We start from the raw sequence: 21,455 nt of genomic DNA on the forward strand, positions 1-21,455 counted from the left end.
GTCAAAAAAATACCGGGTGCCTATATTAAAAAATATGCTGCCTTCTGAAAACTGAAAATAAAATATTGAGGGGAAAAAAGAAGTGGGTATACACAAAGCCGGCTAAAAAATAAGCGGGTGCACCGTATGCGGCGCGTGTATACCCTGCACTCAGGGGCGGACTGGGATTGTAATTCAGGCCGGGCATTAGATAGCAAGCAGGCTAGGCTGATACGGGCCGACGCCGGCGAAAAATTTGGGCCGTTTGAAGCCCAATGTGGGCCGTTTGAAGCCAGATTTGGGCCGTTTGAAGCCCAATTTGGGCTGTTTGAAGCCCAATTTGGGCCGAGTCCAATTTTACAATGAGATGCACCCACTTTAACCCTGAATAAAGTAATATAACCACTAGTAAACCAGTAGGCAGCGCCTGGCCTGCTGTTCAGTGAGTGGCCTGACTGGGGGCACAAAAAAAAAAAAAAAAAAAAAAAAAAAAAAAAAATTGCAGGCCAGGCCAGGCCAGGCCACCGGGCATTTGCCCGGCGTGCCCGATTATGCAGTCCGCGCCTGCCTGCACTACACCACTGCTATAGACGGATTTTCAACTTGACAACATAAACATTCCTAAATTGGCCCTGTGCTTACTTCCTGTTGCAGTGTTTGCTAATACAATAGCTGACAGGAAGTCAACTTGAGTGAAACTGGTGGTGGCATTTATTTTGCTCAAGGGCACTTCAGCAGCAGGCCTTCAGGATGGCTGAGATGGAGGTTTGAACCCAACCTTTCCGGCCTCTCTCGTCTCCACAGCAGTAGAGACACTGGCTTTTCAGACTTAATTGGACCCGGAACAGACCGACCCGATTCTCCCCACATAATAATGCTGTTAACCGCTGCGTTTTGATGAGAGAAAGAAACAGCGGAGTGGGGAAACTGTCCGAGCGCCGGTTATCAGGGCGGGCGAGACGAGGTAATTAGCAAAGCATGAGATGCGCAGGGGCCAGAGGTCACTTCAATCTGCAGTTTACAGAGACGTTATTGGCTCGTTCTCCGACCAGCGGCTCCACACTCAGCATTCTCCACCATGACAAGACTTCCCACAAAATCCCCCGTCTCATTGATCTGCATTGATTTTTCACACTCTGGCCTGTTACAGATATGGATTTTTTTTGCAGGCATAAAGCTTGATTTGAGATGCAGTGCCCTATATAGCCGGGTCCTACGTGCCATCGTCACCTTATAGATGAGGGCCGTTTATATGGCGCGGTGCTGAAGTGTTGGTGATGATTAAGGGGGGTGATGCCCGTTTGAGCCCAACTGTTTCATCCTTGTTTTTAGACTGTTGTGCATGATCTCACCAGGAGAGTCAGCTCATTCTTCTTTGTTCCCACATAGAGACACTTAGGCCACACCCATCACGGGGGAAAGCTCTCCATTCACTCCAATACACCAGCGTCATTTTGCTTGAATTAAACATAGCTAAAAGCTGTTGTGTGGTGGGGCTGCGCAGACAAACAAATCGCCAATTAAAGTTTTTGTTGTACTCCCGAGCAAAACAAGGAAGCCACTGAGAATTGGCGAGAAGAAAAATGTTTATCTAGCTGTCAAGGAAGTAAGTTGGAGTGTTCATCTTCCGTATATATGATCTTTGTGTGCAACACGCGACATAGGAGAACGCCAGGATTGGGGGGGGGGGGGGGGTGTTTTCCCCCGTTTTGGGTGTGGTTTCTGAATGATGACGTGCCCCGCAGTGTCTCTATACCAACTACAAAACAATAAACACAGCTAAAGTTAATTCGTTTTTCCTCAAATCAACATGATATTGCCGTTGAAGTAGTTGAAGTAAACACAATTAGAGAAGGCAGAATAATGACTGTTTTGATCATAGTTCCACCGTTATATCTCTACCTACAATACAGATAGTCATGGAGTTCTGGAGAAATTATATCTAACAAAAGATATTCTCAGATTTGAGTCTGAGAGAAAAAACCTTATCAAATGGGGGTCCGTGGTTCTGATATGGACAACATTTGTGGTCCTTATATGAAAAGAGTTGAGGACCACTGTGTTGACGACTCTGGAGCCTGGTGTTGGGGTAATTGCTCCCTTCAGGAAGATCTGCTGAGGATGACCAGGGGCAGGCGAGGTGAGCCACAGAAAGTGCAGTGTTGGAAAATTACTTGCTTTGTGTTTCAGGGTTCCCGGTGGGACCCTGTTTTTATGGACAGGGGTGTGACAAACCCTGTGGCCCTGTCAGAGCCTGGTGTTGGGGGTCGTTAGGTTGATTTGGTGCACCTGGGCCCAGTGAACTCCTTGGGCTTCTTAAAGGAGAAGTTCACCGAAAAACAATGCTGATTCATCTTGCACATGATCTCACACATATCAGGCATTCCCTTAGTTTGACAGTTTGAGAGTTGATCTGTTGATTTGTTGTTGATTCGTTACTGATTTGAGTTGTGGACCAGTGATGTCATTCATGCACAAGTGACATCACTGGTCCACAATTTAACTCAAATCAACTCTCAATAACTGTCAAACTAAATGAATGCCTGCAAAAATGTTTACAGTTTTGGATACAGTATGTGCGATCTGTGTGATATAATGTGCATTTTTTTTTTTTTAATACAAAAAATCAGCATTGTTTTTTGGTGAGGTTCTCCTTCAGGAAGCCCTTCAGACTCTCTCCCTCCTCACGATGTACCTTTTGTTCTGTTTTTTTGTTGTTGAATGTAGTTTGTGTTGTCTTGTTACTTTCCCTTAGTTTTAGTGAGTAGGCTAATTCATTGTTTTAACTTTTACTTTGGTGTATGACTCCCTTCTGTGTTACTTCCTTGAGCCAGGCTCTAACACCTGACATACACTATATAACATTGAGTAATCTGCGCACACACACACACACACACACACACACACACACACACACACACACACACACACACACACACACACACACACACCACAGGGCAAAGCTGCCCTGCAAATCTACGTAATGGACACATGTAATTTGTGATTACAGGATGGCACAGTACATGTGTGGGCGGGATGTTTTATGAGGCGCGTGTGTGTGTGGGGGAGGGGCTTGTGTGTGGGGGAGGGGCTTGTGTGTGGGGGAGGGGCTTGTGTGTGGGGGAGGGGCTAGTGTGTGGGGGAGGGGCGGTGGGAAACGCTCGTGACTTACACTCTAAAATGTCTCGTACAACGTAGTGAACATCCACTCTGCCCAGGTTTACATGCTGATAAGATGAACCTTTGATTCATGTCCATATCCTCCCTCTTCAGTATATATTGGGATAAATAAATAAATAAATAAATAAATAAATAAATAAATAAATAAATAAATATACATATATATAAATATAGAAGAAAGTAGTGCCCTGTGCACAGCTGTGCTGCTAGTCCCGGGTGCAGCTGGAGCAGGAACAGCAGAAATAGCAGTAGAAAGGAAATCCAGCGCACACCAGGTTGTCAGAATAGACTTCTTTTATTTAAGTTGCATAAATATGGCGAACAATATATAAATATATATATATATATACATATTAATATATATATATATATATATAGGGAGAGAGAGAGAGAGAGAGAGAGAGAGAGAGAGGGAGAGAGAGAGAGAAATGATGGTATAATCACAAAAACTGATATTATAAAGGGTTACAATTCTCAAAAGTAATGAATATTTGGTATTTATAGTGTGGACTGAAGTTAATAATAAGATGCGGGGGGGGGGAATTGAACAATACATTAATATATATTTTTATGTCAGTCTTATAAAAGTATATTTTGATACACCAAAAATGATAATTCTGTCAGCATCACCCTCATGCCAGATGAAACACAGGTGAGGTTTGTCCATACATATATAATATATAATGCACAGGGAGGTTGCCAGCACAAGTCCATAGGAGTTGTGAAGTTAATAATGAAAAACTCATGTTAGTGCAAGGTATAAAGTCGTCGTGATCAGAATGTGATCAGATCTGCCTGAGCACATCTGGAGGTAGTCTGGCTCACTTGTGTTCAGATCTCTTTACACCCCATTTACACCTGTTTTTTTTTTAAATGAGACCTGTATCCGGATACAGGTCTCACAAAAAAACTGGTGTAAATGGGCTGTTAATGTCTTTGTTGGTAGATGTGTTTGACATGAGGTTTCGAGTAGGATTCCAGCCAATTGTGGTGATTGACCGCTGTACAGTAAATGCCCTATCCAAGTGAAATAACACTGCTTTGAATGAGCATATCACCTGCACTGAGGAGGACTAACAGCACGCATCCCTGCTCGGTTTCTTTATTGATAGGCCATATTGACCTGTTTGTCTCCCCTCACTGAAGGGAATGATTTCCCTTCCTGTGTTTGTCCTACAGGCAGCGCTGTGAGAAGAATCCAGATCCACACGCTATTAGGAACACATGGGGCTTATCTTCTCCAATCCTGCTGCCTCTACTGTATAACGCAGCAAAATCACACTATTGATGTGGCAGATATAGCTGGGGCGTGTTGCAAATCATGTTTCAAATATTTTCCCCATCACCCTAACATCATAGGAACAACAATAAGAGTATGGTAACTCTGGCAAGTCTGTTTATATCTTTAAAAAAATAATAATAATAATCTGTTAATACTATCTGTTAATATCTGTATCCTTTTATATTTTATAAGTTTGGTATGTTTCCACTCACGCAATATTTGTACAAGTCTGTTTATACTCTGTAATACTATATATATCTGTTAAAATCTGAATCCCTTTATAATATTTTATAATCTCTTTAGATCCTTTATATCTTATTTGTTTATGTCTTGTTTATTTGTTCTTATCAATGTTAATGAGCACCAACCACACCAAGACAAATTCCTAGTATCTGATGACATACCTTGGCAAATAAAAGAATTCTGATTCTGATTCTGTAACGGGGGGGGGGGGGAGCACTTGAAAATATTAGGGAGAAACTCATTTGCCCATACTAATCGGATTGGTGCCTTATCTATGCCTCACACTAACCAGCGACACAGTGCATTAGCTATGTATATAGGACAAGCCCATTATAAAAGTCGTCCGCCATAGCAGGAGGATATAATGGAGCAAATGTTTGATCATTCTGCCTTCATGCGCTTGCAGAGCCTCCATGCTATATCTGTAAGTGAACAGATGGCCGTCGCTGTTGGTGCGATTCTCCACAGCGACTCCCGAGTTAATACACCCGGCATATGGACACGCGTGGCGGGGTGGGGACTGGCACGGGGCCCTCGGGAGAACATGCTGACAGGATAGGGTGGATGGCGATACGCGCTGCGCTTTTCCAAAAAATCGCCTGTCGTCCCCCCTTGGCCCTGCACCGGAAACGCTCAGGACCCAAAAGCCCTTACCCAGGCAAAGTGTACCTGCATGGCGCACCCAGGCAGGGGGGGGCGTCCAACGCCCAGCGATTAGGGGGGTCACGCCTTTCCTTTGGGGCGACACTGGGCGACGGTGACAGGCTGCCACGGGGGCTGTTGGAATAGGGCAGAGACACAGTTTATCCTCCTTCGGGACAACCTTGTTTCAAAGGTGTGTGTGCATAATTTCCTTGGGTAATCAGAGTGTACTTGAGCTCTCCTTCTGCTCTCCCATCCAGCACCCCCCCCCCCCCCGCCTCTGCTACTGGACCCGTCCCAGCCAAAAGGGATTATGAATGAATATAATTGGGAATCAAATCCTACTAGAGTAAATACATTTTTTACAGCTGCCATGTTGATGCGGTCCACCTGTATTTGGATCATGTTAATCTGTATTGATAATAGAAAAAGCCACCTCTGCAAGGAACTTCCTTGCTTGTATTTAGATGTTTTCCCAAGTCAAAGCCGTGCTTAAACTCACATGAATGTGACTCAGACCAGTGATGTACACAACAGAAATGCCAGCTGTGTGGGCTGACAGACTCTGTACCACTGAAAGGCAGGCTCTGCACTGCCATCATGTGGTGAAGGTTGGTGTTTCTCTACAGTATGTAACAAAGCAACATCCTCTAACCTAGAAAATAACTGGACAATAGTTTGACTGTTTTGTTTTGGCCTGCCATGGATTTGACACAAACAAAGACGCAGACGATGTCACGGTCTTTCAGAGGCTGTGGTGGTGGGCTCATTTTTAAAGCTAGTGTGATGATACTTATAACATATTAAAACTACAGTAGAAGACCTAAGGAATCCATCAAATCTAAATCTAACTAAATCACTGTTAAACAGATAAAATGGTGTTATTATTTTGAACATTAAATTTAGATTTTAAATGTAAATGGTCTCATATAATCCAATTTAATGTAATGTAATTTAACATCATTTACTTTTGGCCCACGGCCCCCCAGATTAATATTTGGGCACCTCTGCTCTATACAAACGAATGAAGTTGAGAATGCACATTAGTTAATAGTACCATCACACCAAGGAAGGTGCACAAAGACATGGGAGAGAGATGTTCTCAATGACGGCTCAAGTTCAAATGAAAACATTTTCGGATTTTAGATGTTTTTTTATTTGGAAAATTAAGTTTCAAAAATTCAACAGGGTACTTTTGAATAACAAGTGCACACAAATTCAAAGGGAGGCGTAAGATATGGCATAATAATAATAATGCATAAAATCTGTCAAGATGCTTGTTTACACCAGCGAAAACTCCACACCAGCAGCAGGAAATCCATATCAGCGTAATTGACAGGTTCAAGTAACACATGTAATTACAAGTTTCACGTTAGTCCTTTAAGTTAAAAGCAATCAAAAGGGGAGAGGCTAGAAGAGTCACACACTTCTAGAAAGATGCAATAAAGAGAGCAGTGACTTCTCAGTGGGGAAACTGTCAAATACAGCATCTAGTGAAGCACCAGAATTCTAAGTCTAATCAAAATCAAAACATAAGGTTTGCCTAATGTACATTATCAGCACTTAAATAGATTCTGAAAATATATAACATGTTTTTACACAATGTTTAACACTGTTGAACAGAATAAATCGATGGCAACAGAGACATAATTATGCCCAGAAAATTATGACACAAAAGAATATTGTTTTTCCACAATATTAGAAGAAAACAAAAAAACAGCATTGCAACCAATATACTCCAGAAGAAACTGAAGAGCAATTCACAATTATTAACACTATAAAAAGGAAAACAAATACTGGGTTTGCAATAAGCGGTTTGCACCAAATTTACCCAATTAACTCAAATCAATTAGCACTTGCAAAATGTTTTGAATTTCTTTGTTATTTCTTCCAGTTACATACGAGGTTTATGATGCGTACCTGAATCACCTTTTCTACGACCAAACTCTATACTAAGCAAACATCACTGTGCGACACAAAGGAACATATTAAATACAGGACGGGTGGATTTATTTTGGCCTTCAAAAACCCTTTGTATGCAGGCAAACCTACTAGATGTGCAGACTACAGGGCAAACCCACCTTAAAAATCATTTTGTGAACTATTTAAAGATTATGTACAACATGAAGGCTGCAGTCCCATTGGCATTCCAAGACTGTGAAAAAGTTAGTTGGCTCAGTTACAGAAGTTCATAAATAGTTGAACCCGAAAGACTAAACTACATCACCTAAAATCTATCATCGGTTTCCTAAGCTTGTAAAATCCCAGCATTTTCTGGCATCAACTCATCCGGAGAAAAGGAAAAAAAAAACACGCGTACATTTAAAAAAAAACTACTTTACACCACATGTCCAATGCGTTTCCGTCCTTTCTTTTTCTCCTAGCTCAGCCAACTCAGTATAGTCTTATCGCGTTTGACATGTACTGTTATAGGTACATGCTTCTACACATCAATGCTAGCACTCAACAAAGGAGCATATTTTGTCCTAAGTGGCGGGCACTATGTTACGCTACGTTCACACAGGGCACCTACGCCTCGCCTTGCCTCAACCCACCCCTACGCCTACAGACCTTGAGCTGGGCGTGAACCTATCACACGCTTTTGCGATCACACTGCACGCCTATTCCACGTTCACCTGAGCCGAGTCACAAGCGCCTCTCCTCTCTCCCGAGTGTTTTTTTTTGTCACGTGTGGTCCCGAATTATCATGGGTAGGTAAAATAAATCTGATATATTTAATGTGCTATTGATGCTGGATATGTATAACCAGGTCTCCTTCTTGGGTGACTGCTGTCATAGAGAACTAGATGCTGTTGTACTAAGTGGATTAACTTTTAATTGTCCATCTTGCTTCTTCGGTCGCTATTCTCTCTCCTGAAGATTTGTTTACCGACGGGGAGAAAGCCCCACGTGATAGCCACCCGTCAATCACTCTCTCTCTCTGCTCAACACTGTTGTAGTAACACCATTTTATTTTGAAATTCAGTTGACTTTGCTATTTCCCACGGATATTGTCGTTCATGGCTTGACAGAAGAAGTCTGCCTTCACGCGCCTAGTCAGCTTGAAAATAGAACTCACGCCTAAACGATAAAATCGGCGCAGGTCAGGCGAGGAGTGGTGGGTACACGCAAGGTTCACGTTGAGGCGCCCTGTGTACACAGCCTCATTGACTAAAAAGGACGCCTATTTAAAAGCGTGGGTAAAGGCAAGGCGTAGGCAAGGCTTGGGTGCCGTGTGTGAACGTAGCCTTAAGAGGTTTAAACCGGAAAAGGTGCATAAGAGTCAGATCTAGGATGCCGCACAGTCGTTTGGCGCGTGTGTGGAATGGAATAAAAACAAAAGAGGTGGTTTTGTCTGTGCAGCAGTAAGACACATGCAGACTGAGACGTCGTGTTTGTCGCGCGGCTGGAAAACTAGCGAGTTACTCAAATCAAGGTTGGGGTCGCGATACCAAACGAGCTACACATCTTGGCATTACAAAGTCATCCTCTCACACATAAGTATCCAGGTCTTCCAGTTTGAGCACTTGCAAAAAATGCAGTTTGAGCTCTTGCAAAAAAATGCTGAACTTGATGAGAAGGGATGTAGTGGCATGTGGGGGGAAAGGGTTGCAGGACCGGTCGTTGTTAAAATGCGCTTCAGTCCCGTGTGATGGGGGGGGGGGGTGCTTCCCAGTGCTTGTCAGGTGCACTCGTCCATTTCTGTTGTGATTGTGGTTTAGTGTTGCTCTGTACGGAAACTGTGTGCCTGAGTGTCTGTCTGGAGATGTGTGCATGATTCTATAGCTCGTACCAGTGTGTCTTGACACTGCATCGACGGTACTGCACTGTGTGTGTGTGTGTGTATGCGGGGACAGACTATAGGAAAGCGCTCGGGTTCGCTCGCGGGTCCTTCTGGTTCCTGTAGCGCACTGCCAGCCAGACTCCGAGAATCTGTGAGTGAACGGGTTGTACAGGTCAGACAAGGACTAGCACTGTTCAAAAAGACATTTTACACACATCTCAACAGGCTTAATATCATCAACAGATTTTTGAGATGACGACACAAATACTTATAAATAATAAATAGGCTGTCTTCTACACACATATACATTTTTTTTAACCTTTATTTATACAGGGGGAGTCTCACTGAGAGCAATGCTCTCTTTTTCATGAGTGCCCTGTTCACATTCACACACACATTCACACCTGGAAGCTGCCCAGTACAACCACAGTCTGATCTGCTGGCCACTGATCAGCTCCACTGCAGCAGTTGGGTTAAGGCGGGCCTTGCTCAAGGGCACCTCAGTGGTGGTAATGAGGGAGGGGCAAGCGCTGCCTTTTCACTTTCCCCCACCCAAATTTATCCTGCCGGTCCCGGGGGGATTGAACCGACGACCTTTCCGGTCACAAGCTCGCTTCTCTAACCGTTGGGGCCACCACTGCCCTATTTTGCACCATTGCCCATTTGGCTAGTGACATCCATCAATCCAGGTAAGTGTGCAGCCTTTTAAACCCATTCATTGTGCTGCTCCTCTCCCTCCAAGACAGATTTAGACTGAACCAAGGATGGATTGGTTGGTGAATTAATGAATGATTGAAAAGATGGCAGGTTTGCAGGCCAGACACTCACCTCTGTGAAGCTGAAGAAGAGTCCAACTCCCCCGAGGATCTTCAGAGCCTCCGTGGCGTGATGCAACATCATGTCCCCGCAGGTGAAACAGCGAGGTTCAACATCCTTCTTGCACGCCTGGAGTAAAAGACATTTAAAAAAAAATAACAGCTTTTAATCTTCAGCGATACTTGAGCTCAGCCAGTATTAGCTACCGAAATCTATTCTGAGGACTACAGAAGGTGGCCTAGTTTTGACTTGTTCTGGTTAAACGGAAGGCTAATCTGACTTCTATTCGGTGGCACGTCTTGTGGATGCATCCGTGAAAGCACATTATTGTGATGTGAGCGAGCAGTTTCCTTATGTTTTATTTCAGTATAGTAATTATTATAATCTAGAATGAAATACAGTTGTGCCATTTGATCGTAATGTGTCTGTGGAATCCGAGCGGATTTTTTCAGACGGGGATGCGGTGTTTGTCTGACCGACAGAACGATGAAAAAATGCTCTATTTATGAGCAGGCTTACAGCAGGGCAGCTTTGCAAATCCTGATCAAACTGGACCCGGCCGGCGGTGGTGTTGAGCAGCCCGCAGCAGTTCAGCTGGTTCTCCAGGTCCGCCTTGGTCTTGTTGTTCAGCATCCCCCAAGTCGAGTTCAGCAGCGTCTCCTGGTAAAGCAAACCCAACGTGGACAAGAATTAGTTAAGCAAATCTCTTCCTCGCGGATTACAACAGGAAACTTTATTTCTGGGGACATAAAAGTAAATTAACAAATGTTTTAAATTTCAAAGGACACAGCTCAAAGGAAACAACTGAATTGTGTGAAAACAGGGTGCTCACCTGCTGCCCGCGGTTCATTGCCAGGCAGGAACAGGAAACGCCAAATTGGAACAGGAAGACAACAAACAGGATGACCATGTACTAGGAGCGAGCGGTCAAAGAAACAACACAAACAATGCCATGACAACATGGCAAAGTAGCTGCCCGTTGTAATACATTCACAACAACACATGCACACTTTTAAATAGTTGTAATCAACATGATGGTAAAAATGTATTATAAATAAGTCAAAAGGAAAAAATCTGTGAAAACAGTTGATCCGATAATAATCGATCAATGAACTTTCCTGCAGCTGTGCAACAGTCTCTGACACAGGGGACCACTGTTGCCAAGAAACTAATCCTGAAGGAATGGAAGTCCCCCTCTTCACCCTCTTTTCAATTGTGGCTGACGGATATGACCTCTGTTATACGGATGGGGAGAGTTCGGTTCCTGACGACCGACTCACGTAAGAAATTCTCTGCCATCTGGGACCCGTTTCTGGCCTACCTCGTTGAGGTTGGGGGGCGATGGGTGATTCGCCAGGCTGGTTCCTCATGAACCCCCTCTGTGTGGGATCCTGGGCACAATGCCTCTTACAAGCATATAAGCACCTTAACACGACTGGTAGCACGACTTAATATTGAATGTTGATATGGGTTTTGTTTTTGTTTGCTTGTTTTTTCATGTGTTTGAGCCTGTTTGTTTGTCTTGTTCGTATGTTGTTAAAAAAAAACATACAAATAAAAAATCGATCGATGCTGACTGCCAATGCCAGCTCCCTCTGAATTTCTGTATTCTTTCCGGGGATGTAGCCAACAGAAGGCAGGGCGAAAGGATACAAAGAAGAGCAAGACTTGGTGGTGGTGGATCGCCCCGATGAGTCCGACGATGGCGATGAGCAACAGGAAGACGCCTACGGCGATGACCCCTCCGATGATGTGGATGCTAGACACCAAGCCGAACCCCTTCCCCCATGCTGCTACTCCGATCAGCAGCAATCCCACCAGCTGCGGAGGGAGCAGAGAGCGGTAATTAAACAAGTCAGCTGAGACAGTGTGTATCTGATCAGATACAGTGTGGGACGTGGTCATGGTAGGCGCGGTGCCACTTATCCTATAAACTTTGGCCAAGTCCTTGTAAAACTCTAGGATGACTTGGATTAGTATTCTGCTAAAAATAAATACTGCAGGAGAGGCATAGCAACAGTCACATAAGGAAATGGGTTTGCATATACAGTATACATAAAGGTGTACCCAAATGATGTCAGGGCAGTTAAATTTAACTACTGTACTAGGCTACTATTTTTCATCATGAAACAGTGAAAACCATTTTTGGTTCAAAAGTACTGCAGATCCTATGAATTTTCCACAGGACTAGCTTGAGGATCACACTTTTTCATCGGAACCCCCCTTACGTCTGTCAAAATTGACATACAGACATGGCGCCCTTAATATTATTAGACATTCTATATCCCCATAACACAGATCAGCGAAACCTATGTACTGACAACTACACAGCATTGTACTGTAGTACATGACATCAATGACATTAAAGGTATTTATACTGTTGCTCATTTGCATCAACCAACCACATTGCAAGCGAGAAGCGGTGGGCTAAAGTAGGAACTGGTGTTGGTTAAAGTCGAGCTGAAATTAAAAATAGGAACTATTTATTTAGTTCCTACCTGTAACTTTAGTCTAACGGTCATTTAAGTAACGGATTTTAACAGTTCATGTTAATTTAGCTGAAGTGAACGTGTTGGCTAGCACTATTATTCACCGAACTGACACAAACAGTGACATTGCGTTAGCTGATTCTATCACGTTTAGACAAGCACGGGTGACGTTCCAACGATAACAGAAGATTATGAAACCGCTTCATCTTGTCAACATCACAATTGAGGTCAGCTAACAGCCAAGCGAACGGTAGCTACCATACACACATCATGGCGATAGCTAACTAACGTTAGCTAAAAGCTAGCTAAGAGAAGTAACGTTACTTTCTACGTTTTGTCAGCTAACATACACTAGATAACAACTAGCGTTAGATGACTTTGTAACTTGTTGAACGTATCCAATACATAGCAATCATCTGCGAACTGACAATTGACGCGTGTGGTAAAGGGCAAAATCATCAGTGATGTTCGTTCTATGTTGTAACTACATTGCCCTAGCTACGTTGTAGCGCCGCTAGTTCATTCACTACGCTAATGTAGCTAACGCTAGCTAAAACTTAGCATGATGATGATGATGATCCCATTTTGTACACTCACCATGTAAACCACATTCAAGGAACAAAGCGCATTTTTAGAACATGTGAATCCGCCAAAGACCATATTCGACCAACTTGTATCGACTGAATTACTGAATAGGACTAAAACAAATCACTGATGTCTTGCTTTCTGCCGGTTTCAGCCAGGAGGAGCTGTCTGGACAAATGTTTTCACAGTCCGCGGAGAGGGCGTAGGTGATGACGACATCTGCGCAAGGCGTGACGTGGACAGCAAGTGCGTGCATGTGAGTGACACAGTCTGATACACAACAGTGTGTCAAACATGACTTCATTCCATTTTTGATACATGTTCAAACAAACATGGAATGAAGCCATTATAGACGTTTTAGAAAACAATATTCCCTCAATCTGGAGCACGATGAATACCAACACGGGGATACAGCTGTTTATGGATTATGACAATGGGATTGATGATACATCAGAGAGCCATGTGTTTAATCCAGTGTGGAAGCGAAAGACACAAACAGCTGTTTTATTTAATTTTACCAGCAATAATTCATTGACCTATTAATTGATTGTCAACTTGGGAGTTGCAATCACTACAAAACAAATAGCATACTACTAACACATATTAGTTAGCAATATAGGCCCTACTTGATTAGCAATATACATGTGCATTTTTAAAATGTACATGTATATTGTGGATCATATTGTTGTTGTGATGGACAGTCATTGAGTATTTGTTGAAATCAACAATTCTCTACCAAAGCTACAAATCAGAAAACCTGTGACATCCTGTTGCTGTCTAGTGGAGCTGCTCTAGTACTGACAATGACACTAGAACGTTTTCTTGGAATTGTCAGTTCTGTCCATAGACTGTAAATATAAGGTTCTGTCCTATAATAGGACAGGCTATATATAATATAGGACAGGACTGACACGACTGCTACTGTATTAGCAAAAACTGCAACAGGAATTGGGGTTCAATTTAGGTTTATGTTGTCGAGTTCAAACCTGATAGTGTGTGTGTGTGGTGTGTGTGTGTGTGTGTGTGTGTGTGTGTGTGTGTGTGTGTGTGTGTGTGTGTGTGTGTGTGTGTGTGTGTGTGTGTGTGTCCGATTTTCTTTTCACATCCAAAAGAACTTAGCAGTACATTGTATTACTGATGCAGTCTGATCTAAACCAGAAAATGTACTAAGATAAATAAATAATCACCTCGTGCACTATAGCCACTATTTTCATCTGTTGCAACTCAGGTGCTTTTGAGTTGTTACATAATTCCTCTTTGTTGTGGCTGGCAATGTGTGACAGTGGTGAATGTTTGCTCATAGACTGTCACTGTCAGCAAAGGAATAACATATTCCACAGCTCAAATTGAGTGGTTTATTATCTTTGAACAAGGCCAAAAGAACCCATCCATCAGTTGTTATTATAGTGGTATAGATCATTATGTCATTGTATTTATACATTATGACAATAAAGTTGAACTTGAACTCGAGTGCGTTCTCCAGAGCAGCCAGAGCACTCACACAGCAAGAGAATATCATTTTGTAATGAAATAAGGAAGTGAGTTCAGTTGAAAGCCAGTTGAGGAAACTGAGGCACACACACTGCCGTGAGCTGAGTTTTTGTGGTCTGGAGACATACTAACGCTGCCATTTCCCTCACGCGCTCGCTTCTCTGTCGTGGCTTTTCGTGTGTTGATTTGTGGGACAACAAAAGCCAGCCGTTCAAATGGGCTGAAGCAAGCACTTTGCTTCAGTGATACTGCCGATCCATATGCCAGGATGAACAGCAACAGTAAATCGGTCAACTCCATCGCGATAAAAGCCGAGGTGAAGAGGCACGAATCTGTCCAGAATGCGTTCAGCAGACTTTTGAAGCAGTTCGAGAGGGTCACCGAGCCACAACTGCGCTCTGGCCTGAAGGTCTACCTCCACAGCATCCAAGGTAAGCTCATCCCTCTTCCAGACAGCAGCAGTGTTGCTTAACATTTTGTTTTGCGTGTGTTCAGGGAAGAAAGTAACACAGAGAGGTATAGACAATCATCCCAATATGCTATACTGATCAATTATTTCTTAATAACGTCATCAGATTTGTGCTGCATGGCCTTACTTTTGCTCACTTTATTTTTAAGCGATCAAAGATTTCTAGGTTATGATGAACAGATCGTGTTTTCGTGACCTTTTTTCTCAAAGTTTTGAGAGAGTTTTGTTATGTTACTCAACATCAGAGTAAGTGAGGAAACATGATGTGTGGGTCACGACGATAACATCTTCCTCTGCGCTTCCTGTCTCAGAGTCGCTCAGTCAACCCCTCCATATTTCTCATATTCGCTTCACTCGGAGGGTAAGAACTTGGTGTGTCGGTGTGTATACCATACAGTCAGCCTCGGGACACTGGGCGACCAATGGCAGGCATCCCTCAGCAGCCATCGCCATGGCAGCAAGGATAAAAAACCCTGCTGTGTGGCCTACTTCCTGTCTGCCAATCTGCAACTGCCCTCAAAGCCACTTCCTCTCAGACAAACATGGGGCCTGTATACCTGCGAAGTTTGTCACTTGACATCATTTCCCTGCACACTCTCCCTCCTCCTTCCACCGTATTCTTGTCACCGTGTCACAACGCGTTGCAGTAGCGTCGCCGGGGGCATTTTTCAACCTCGCTCGTTCGTGCGTATCTGTTCTGCGTAGATAGGATATACATGAGGTCTGACTGGGGCAAAGACGGGATGCAATATAAATTGCCTAACCTTTTCATTTCATTCATTAGCCCGTCGCACTCATCATTACACTATTTCACTATGAATTGAAGGTCATTTAGGCCCCTATAACGAGTTGTTGGGGGACTCTGCGATGCCAGATCCCCAAAAAGGCTTTGAGGTCCTTTGAAGGATCTGCCAGATCTTGATATGTTTGCGGGGAAGCATCCCCCTACGCGTAAAAAGCATCCAATTGAAATGTAGCATAATTAGGTTAGGGGTGTCAACGCCTCTGGTTGAAGATGAAAGCCGCCGTTGCCTCCATGGCAGGCCCGGTTTTACAGGGGTGCAAAAGCACGCATTGCACCCTTATTTTAATTGTCTGCATGCTCAGTTGAAAAGAGTGTTTTTTTTGTTTGTTTTTTATAAATGCTGCAGCTGCACACTTACTGTTTAAACTTGAACTATAATTGTTGTTTTTCTTTGTTCTTTGATGTGAATTTATGGCTTTTTGGCACCTACATTTAACCTTTTAAGGTTGAGATAATTGTATTATCATCATTATATGGTCCAAATATTTCAGTAAAGCACTTGAAACACTTGAAATATTCTTGCTTGGCTGGTATAATTCTACTTGAAATGATGGTAAAATGCATTATTTTTAGTAAAATAACATGTCAAATTTTTTCGGGCGGCCAGCCTTTGGCCGGGCCACCCGGGTCGGCCCGTGCATGTGCACCCCTTCCTATCTAGGATGCATCCCTAGTCATCTTGTTCTGGAACCGGCCCTGCTCCATGGGGCCTGGATCTGTGAGTGGAGAGTGAGAGATTGTCCCAGGGTGCAAAATGAAGACATTTAAATGAGAATGTGACTCACGGTGGCCGGCAGCACTCACTGCAGCGTGGCGGGAGGGAGGGAGAGAGAGAGTGAGAGCGTTGAGATGGACGCGAGAGGGAAGACAGCCAAATGAAAAACCAACCCAGCATGACCACTGCCCTTGGCCACTGCCCATCTTGACAGCATCGGCCCCTGGGTGTCGTCGGGTGTGTTTGTGCTGTTGCCTTTTTGTCCGTCTCTCTCTCTGTCCTCCTATCAAGAGACATATAGACAGCAAAGAGAAGGAGCGCGTGGGTCTAACACATCTGTGCCTGAAGGCAACCTGATTTTCTCCCTTTTCCATATGTGGGTGTCTAATATCACAATAATTCGATTGGGCATGAGGCACACAGCCAGGCGGCGCAGCAGCAGCAACCTCATGTGCACCCGGGCTGTGCATGCCCCCCCGCACGTGCAGCTGCGTCGTTTCATCACACTTGTTACCCAAAAAAATGATTGGATTTTCCACACGCACGTCATTTTTAGCTTAGCACGTCGGCTAGCACGTCGCCCCTCTCTCCTCTGACGTGATTTCCCCCGTGATGCCTTTAAATGCAGCTCAATGCATCCTTTTTTTTAGGCTTTATCTTCTGCGTTGGAGGTTGCGATCGCGCGGTGTGCGTTTTCCCCTTGAGCCAAAGGCACTTGTCAGAGGTCCTTTGTATTCAGCGCGTGTAGTTATTGCCCTCTCGCACTGACTGTGGAAGGGAGGAGGAGGAGGAGGAGGAGGAGGGGGGGAGGGTGAGCAGGTGGACAGTCAGATCAGATCATTATGGGATGTTAGTGGGAGGTTGATAGAGGTGCGCTGTGGGCAAAGGCGCCCACTGATTTCACATCAAGGAGGTTTTTTTATTAATCAGAGAGTAATTAACATGAAATCATGCCCGGTTTGACTGATGAACGTGTAATCACGTTTGCTGTAGGCTAATGTTTTTGCTGTTGCACACGGCTTAATTGCAGTTCCTTTTGTACTTTTACACACACAAAAATGTGTTATTGGAATTTTCGGACTTGTATAGCTATATTCCATATAATTCATGGCACAAATAGGTTATAAGCACGACATGTAAGCTATATTAACTAAGTGTGTCTTTTGTGTCATATCTATTACAGATCGGTTAATTGCTTTGCTAAGTTTGGATGGATTTCTTTCATTGGTTTAGGGTCAAGTTAATGCTTAGGGTCAGGTTTAACTAACCCTTAATAAGCATGAACCACTATTAAGCAATATTAAGCATGAACTAACCGTTAATGTACCCTTATTGTAGAGTGTTACCGTTTCATTTACACATAGATAAAGATGTATATACATCTTTAAAATTTATTTATTTTTTGCATTGTGTGTGGTCCCACTATTGATGTCCAATATGTCCTCATGCTGTCTCGCCCCGCTGTGAGTCCAGAGCTTAACCACTTCTGCTAATGAACACATGCTGTAGTAGGCAATAGACTATATAGATCAATAGGTTCACAGGAAACCTCTTTCTCTCTCACAAACACACACACACCCACACACACACACACATACGTCATACACACATACATCATACACACACACACACGCACACACACACACACACACACACACACACACACACACATACGTCATACACACACACATCTCTCTCTCACACACACACACACACACACACACACACACACACATATGTCATACACACACACCTCTCACACACACACACACACTCGTGCACCATTTCAATACAGAGGGAGCGATAGAGAATGTGCTGCTGAAGGAGGAGGAGGAGGAGGAGGAGGAGGAGGAGGAGGAAGGACATGGAGGAGATGATTGTGCCACCAGAGCAGGAAGATTGTAACACCTTAGCAACAAACAAGCCAAGCCTCCTACTGAGGAGGAGCCACACAGAGACACACAAACACACACACACACACACACTGACAACACGCACACACTTGCACACACTAACGCAGACTGTTGAAGGCAGATGGATGATGTTGATAATGCTATTCTGGCAGCTGTATAAATGAGACAGGGAGTCAAGGCTTAGGGAAAAACCCTGCCTGCCTGCCTGCCTGTCTGCCTGCCTGCCTGCCTACCTGCCTGCCTGCCTGCCTGCCTGTCTCTCTTACTGTCCTCCACAAGCATGCACATCCATCTTTTTTACTGTCATTCTTGACCAGCCAGGCTCTCCCTTCTCCTTTCTCCTCTCTTGCTCCTGCGGTCTCCCCTCATTGAGCAGGTCCAGCTTGTCTGTGGATGCTGCTGCTTTACCTCATTGAGCAGGTCCAGCTTGTGTGGATGCTGCTGCTTTACCTCATTGAGCAGGTCCAGCTTGTCTGTGGATGCTGCTTTACCTCATTGAGCAGGTCCAGCTTGTGTGGATGCTGCTTTACCTCATTGAGCAGGTCCAGCTTGTGTGGATGCTGCTGCTTTACCTCATTGAGCAGGTCCAGCTTGTGTGGATGCTGCTGCTTTACCTCATTGAGCAGGTCCAGCTTGTGTGGATGCTGCTGCTTTACCTCATTGAGCAGGTCCAGCTTGTGTGAATGCTGCTTTACCTCATTGAGCAGGTCCAGCTTGTGTGAATGCTGCTTTACCTCATTGAGCAGGTCCAGCTTGTGTGAATGCTGCTTTACCTCATTGAGCAGGTCCAGCTTGTGTGGATGCTGCTTTACCTCATTGAGCAGGTCCAGCTTGTGTGGATGCTGCTTTACCTCATTGAGCAGGTCCAGCTTGTGTGGATGCTGCTGCTTTACCTCATTGAGCAGGTCCAGCTTGTGTGGATGCTGCTTTACCTCATTGAGCAGGTCCAGCTTGTGTGGATGCTGCTGCTTTACCTCATTGAGCAGGTCCAGCTGGTGGATGCTGCTGCTTTACCTCATAGGGGGAATAAGCAATAAAGAGAGCAGGGACCCTGCACAGTCTGCCTTCTGAGAGAGGCAGAGAGAGAGAGGGAGAGAGAGAGAGAGAGGCCGAGAGAGGGAGAGAGAGAGAGAGAGAGAGAGAGGGAGAGAGGCCGAGAGAGGGAGAGAGAGAGAGGGAGAGAGGCCGAGAGAGGGAGAGAGAGAGAGAGAGAGAGAGAGGGAGAGAGGCCGAGAGAGGGAGAGAGAGAGAGAGAGAGGGAGAGAGAGAGAGAGACAGAGGGAGAGAGAGGGAGAGAGGCCGAGAGAGGGAGAGAGAGAGAGAGAGAGAGAGAGGGAGAGAGGCCGAGAGAGGGAGAGAGAGAGAGAGAGAGAGAGAGGGAGAGAGGCCGAGAGAGGGAGAGAGAGAGAGAGAGAGAGGGAGAGAGAGAGAGAGAGGGAGAGAGGCCGAGTCGGGAGAGAGAGAGAGAGAGGGGGGGGGGGAGAGAGAGAGAGAGAGGGAGAGAGGCCGAGAGAGAGAGAGAGAGAGAGAGAGAGAGAGAGAGAGAGAGAGAGGGAGAGAGAGAGAGAGAGAGACGAGAAGCAGGGTCCTCCTGCATTGTATGGATTGCCTATTTGCAACAAGGAGGGGCATGTAGAGGGAGGGACACTGGAGATTCCTATCAAGTGTGTTTCTGAGCGAGACAGAGATCTGTTCCCGTGTGTGCGTGTGTGTGTGTGTGTGGCCCGGTGTGTGTGTGTGTGTGTGATTCTGCCTGTGTGGACCCGCTGAACCTGTGCGACGGCCGGGCCGTCTCTGGTCTCTCCATCGCAAAGCGTTCACACACACAGCCGCGACTCGCCTCTGCGCCCCCCCGCTCTGTTGCCGGGGCGCGCTCCTCTCCTCCTCCGCTGTCACACGCTCAACGACGCCCAACACGGCCAGCCAGCCAGCCAGCCAGCCAGCCGGGGAGACGGCAAGAGAGAGAGAGGGGCGTGATGGCCGGACGCACCCTGTCATCATCGGTCACGCATCTCCGCATATCCGCCGGGGTTTCTTCTTCTTCTTCTGTCGACTTCTCCTCCCTCCTGATCCCCTTCAGCCCTCATCTATGTCCTCTCCTCCCCGTGTGGCGACGTGTGTCCTGCCCGCCTCCCGCTCTCTGAATGGATGGATGCTGCTTGCTGTCAAAACACATGTGTCGGCTCGGAATGAGAACCCATGATCTGGACTGCACACAGCTTTTTGCGCTCTGTACCATGCAGCTTTAAAGGCGGATTCCGAGGATATTTTTAAAGACTTGTCCATTTTGCAGCTGCTGTTTATCACCTTCTTGGTGACGTTTTTCTAATTGAATCGCGATTATTTTTTTTGCTCTGGCACACGATGAGTGAAACGGGCTGAGCTGATCACCATGGAGGATGGGGGGAGCGGCGCGTAAAAATAAGGTCAAGTAAATAATTACCGAGCGGAATGGCATCAGACGCTATAATGAAGATTTATCTGCCTCAGTAGCTGCGTTATACATATGCGCTGGCTAGATGTGAACTGGACGTTTTCTAGGGACAAGAGAGCCACTTGGAATGATGCGCTGACGGTACATTCAAGGTTGTGAGGAACGCAGGGATTTTTCTCTCTCTGAATTCTAGAGAAATGGAAACCACAGTCAGTGAAGCAGCAATCCGTGACTGAAATCAGAATCTGGAATCAGAATCTGAAATCAGAGAAATAGGGAGTGTGGTGGGCGGGTTGGGGAGGGATGGACGAAGGCAGTAGCATCTCTGCTGTCATAGCTTCCGAGGGAAAACTTGATCTCCCTCCATGTAAGTTCTTCTTCACCTCCGTCTCGCCGACAAGTTCTCTCGAGGAGTCACGCCTGGACGCGCTGGCGAGCCGTCAGTCGTCCGTGTGTCGTCCGGTGTCTGCTGTCTTCATTCATCTGCTGTGTGTGTCCACTGAAGCCTGACCACATGAGCGGAGGCGGCGCCCTGCAGCAACGCACCACCTACCTCATCTCCCTCACCCTGGTCAAGGTAGAGGCTGTGGAGGAGAATGGAGGGGAGGTCGAGAACAACAACACCACC

The 21,455-nt window shown here is 45.2% G+C and overlaps 2 protein-coding genes across 2 annotated transcripts in view; one reads left to right on the plus strand and one right to left on the minus strand.

The window, feature by feature from the left end:
• Positions 1-6,473: 6,473 nt before the first annotated feature.
• Positions 6,474-13,161, minus strand: tspan31 (tetraspanin 31). The gene is made up of 6 exons (XM_083656672.1): positions 13,013-13,161; positions 11,580-11,747; positions 10,759-10,839; positions 10,446-10,586; positions 9,939-10,055; positions 6,474-9,259 (listed from the first exon to the last, which is right to left on the minus strand). Exons 1-6 carry the CDS (start codon positions 13,073-13,075, stop codon positions 9,185-9,187), a joined length of 645 nt encoding a protein of 214 aa, XP_083512798.1. The 5' UTR covers positions 13,076-13,161; the 3' UTR covers positions 6,474-9,184.
• An 8,180-nt stretch (positions 13,162-21,341) lies between these two features.
• agap2 (ArfGAP with GTPase domain, ankyrin repeat and PH domain 2) overlaps positions 21,342-21,455 on the plus strand; it is a gene marked incomplete at its 5' end in the record, with an annotated part of 24,739 nt that continues 24,625 nt past the window's right edge. Inside the window, one exon of the mRNA XM_083656653.1 lies at positions 21,342-21,455. This exon is cut by the window's right edge and continues 1,138 nt beyond it. Coding sequence (XP_083512779.1) covers positions 21,342-21,455 — 114 coding nt within the window.

This window comes from Poromitra crassiceps (genome assembly GCF_964638095.1).
Source record: "Poromitra crassiceps genome assembly, chromosome: 20".
NCBI lineage: Eukaryota > Metazoa > Chordata > Actinopteri > Beryciformes > Melamphaidae > Poromitra > Poromitra crassiceps.

Bases quoted from the DNA above. Each gene is read 5' to 3' on its own strand.
- tspan31 (XM_083656672.1), bottom strand. From the start codon at position 13,075: ATGGTCTTTGGCGGATTCACATGTTCTAAAAATGCGCTTTGTTCCTTG. The intron at 11,748-13,012 runs GTGAGTGTACAA...CTCCCTCCGCAG, and splicing joins CCTTGAATGTGGTTTACATG to CTGGTGGGATTGCTGCTGAT. The intron at 10,587-10,758 runs GTGAGCACCCTG...TTGCTTTACCAG, and splicing joins CAATGAACCGCGGGCAGCAG to GAGACGCTGCTGAACTCGAC.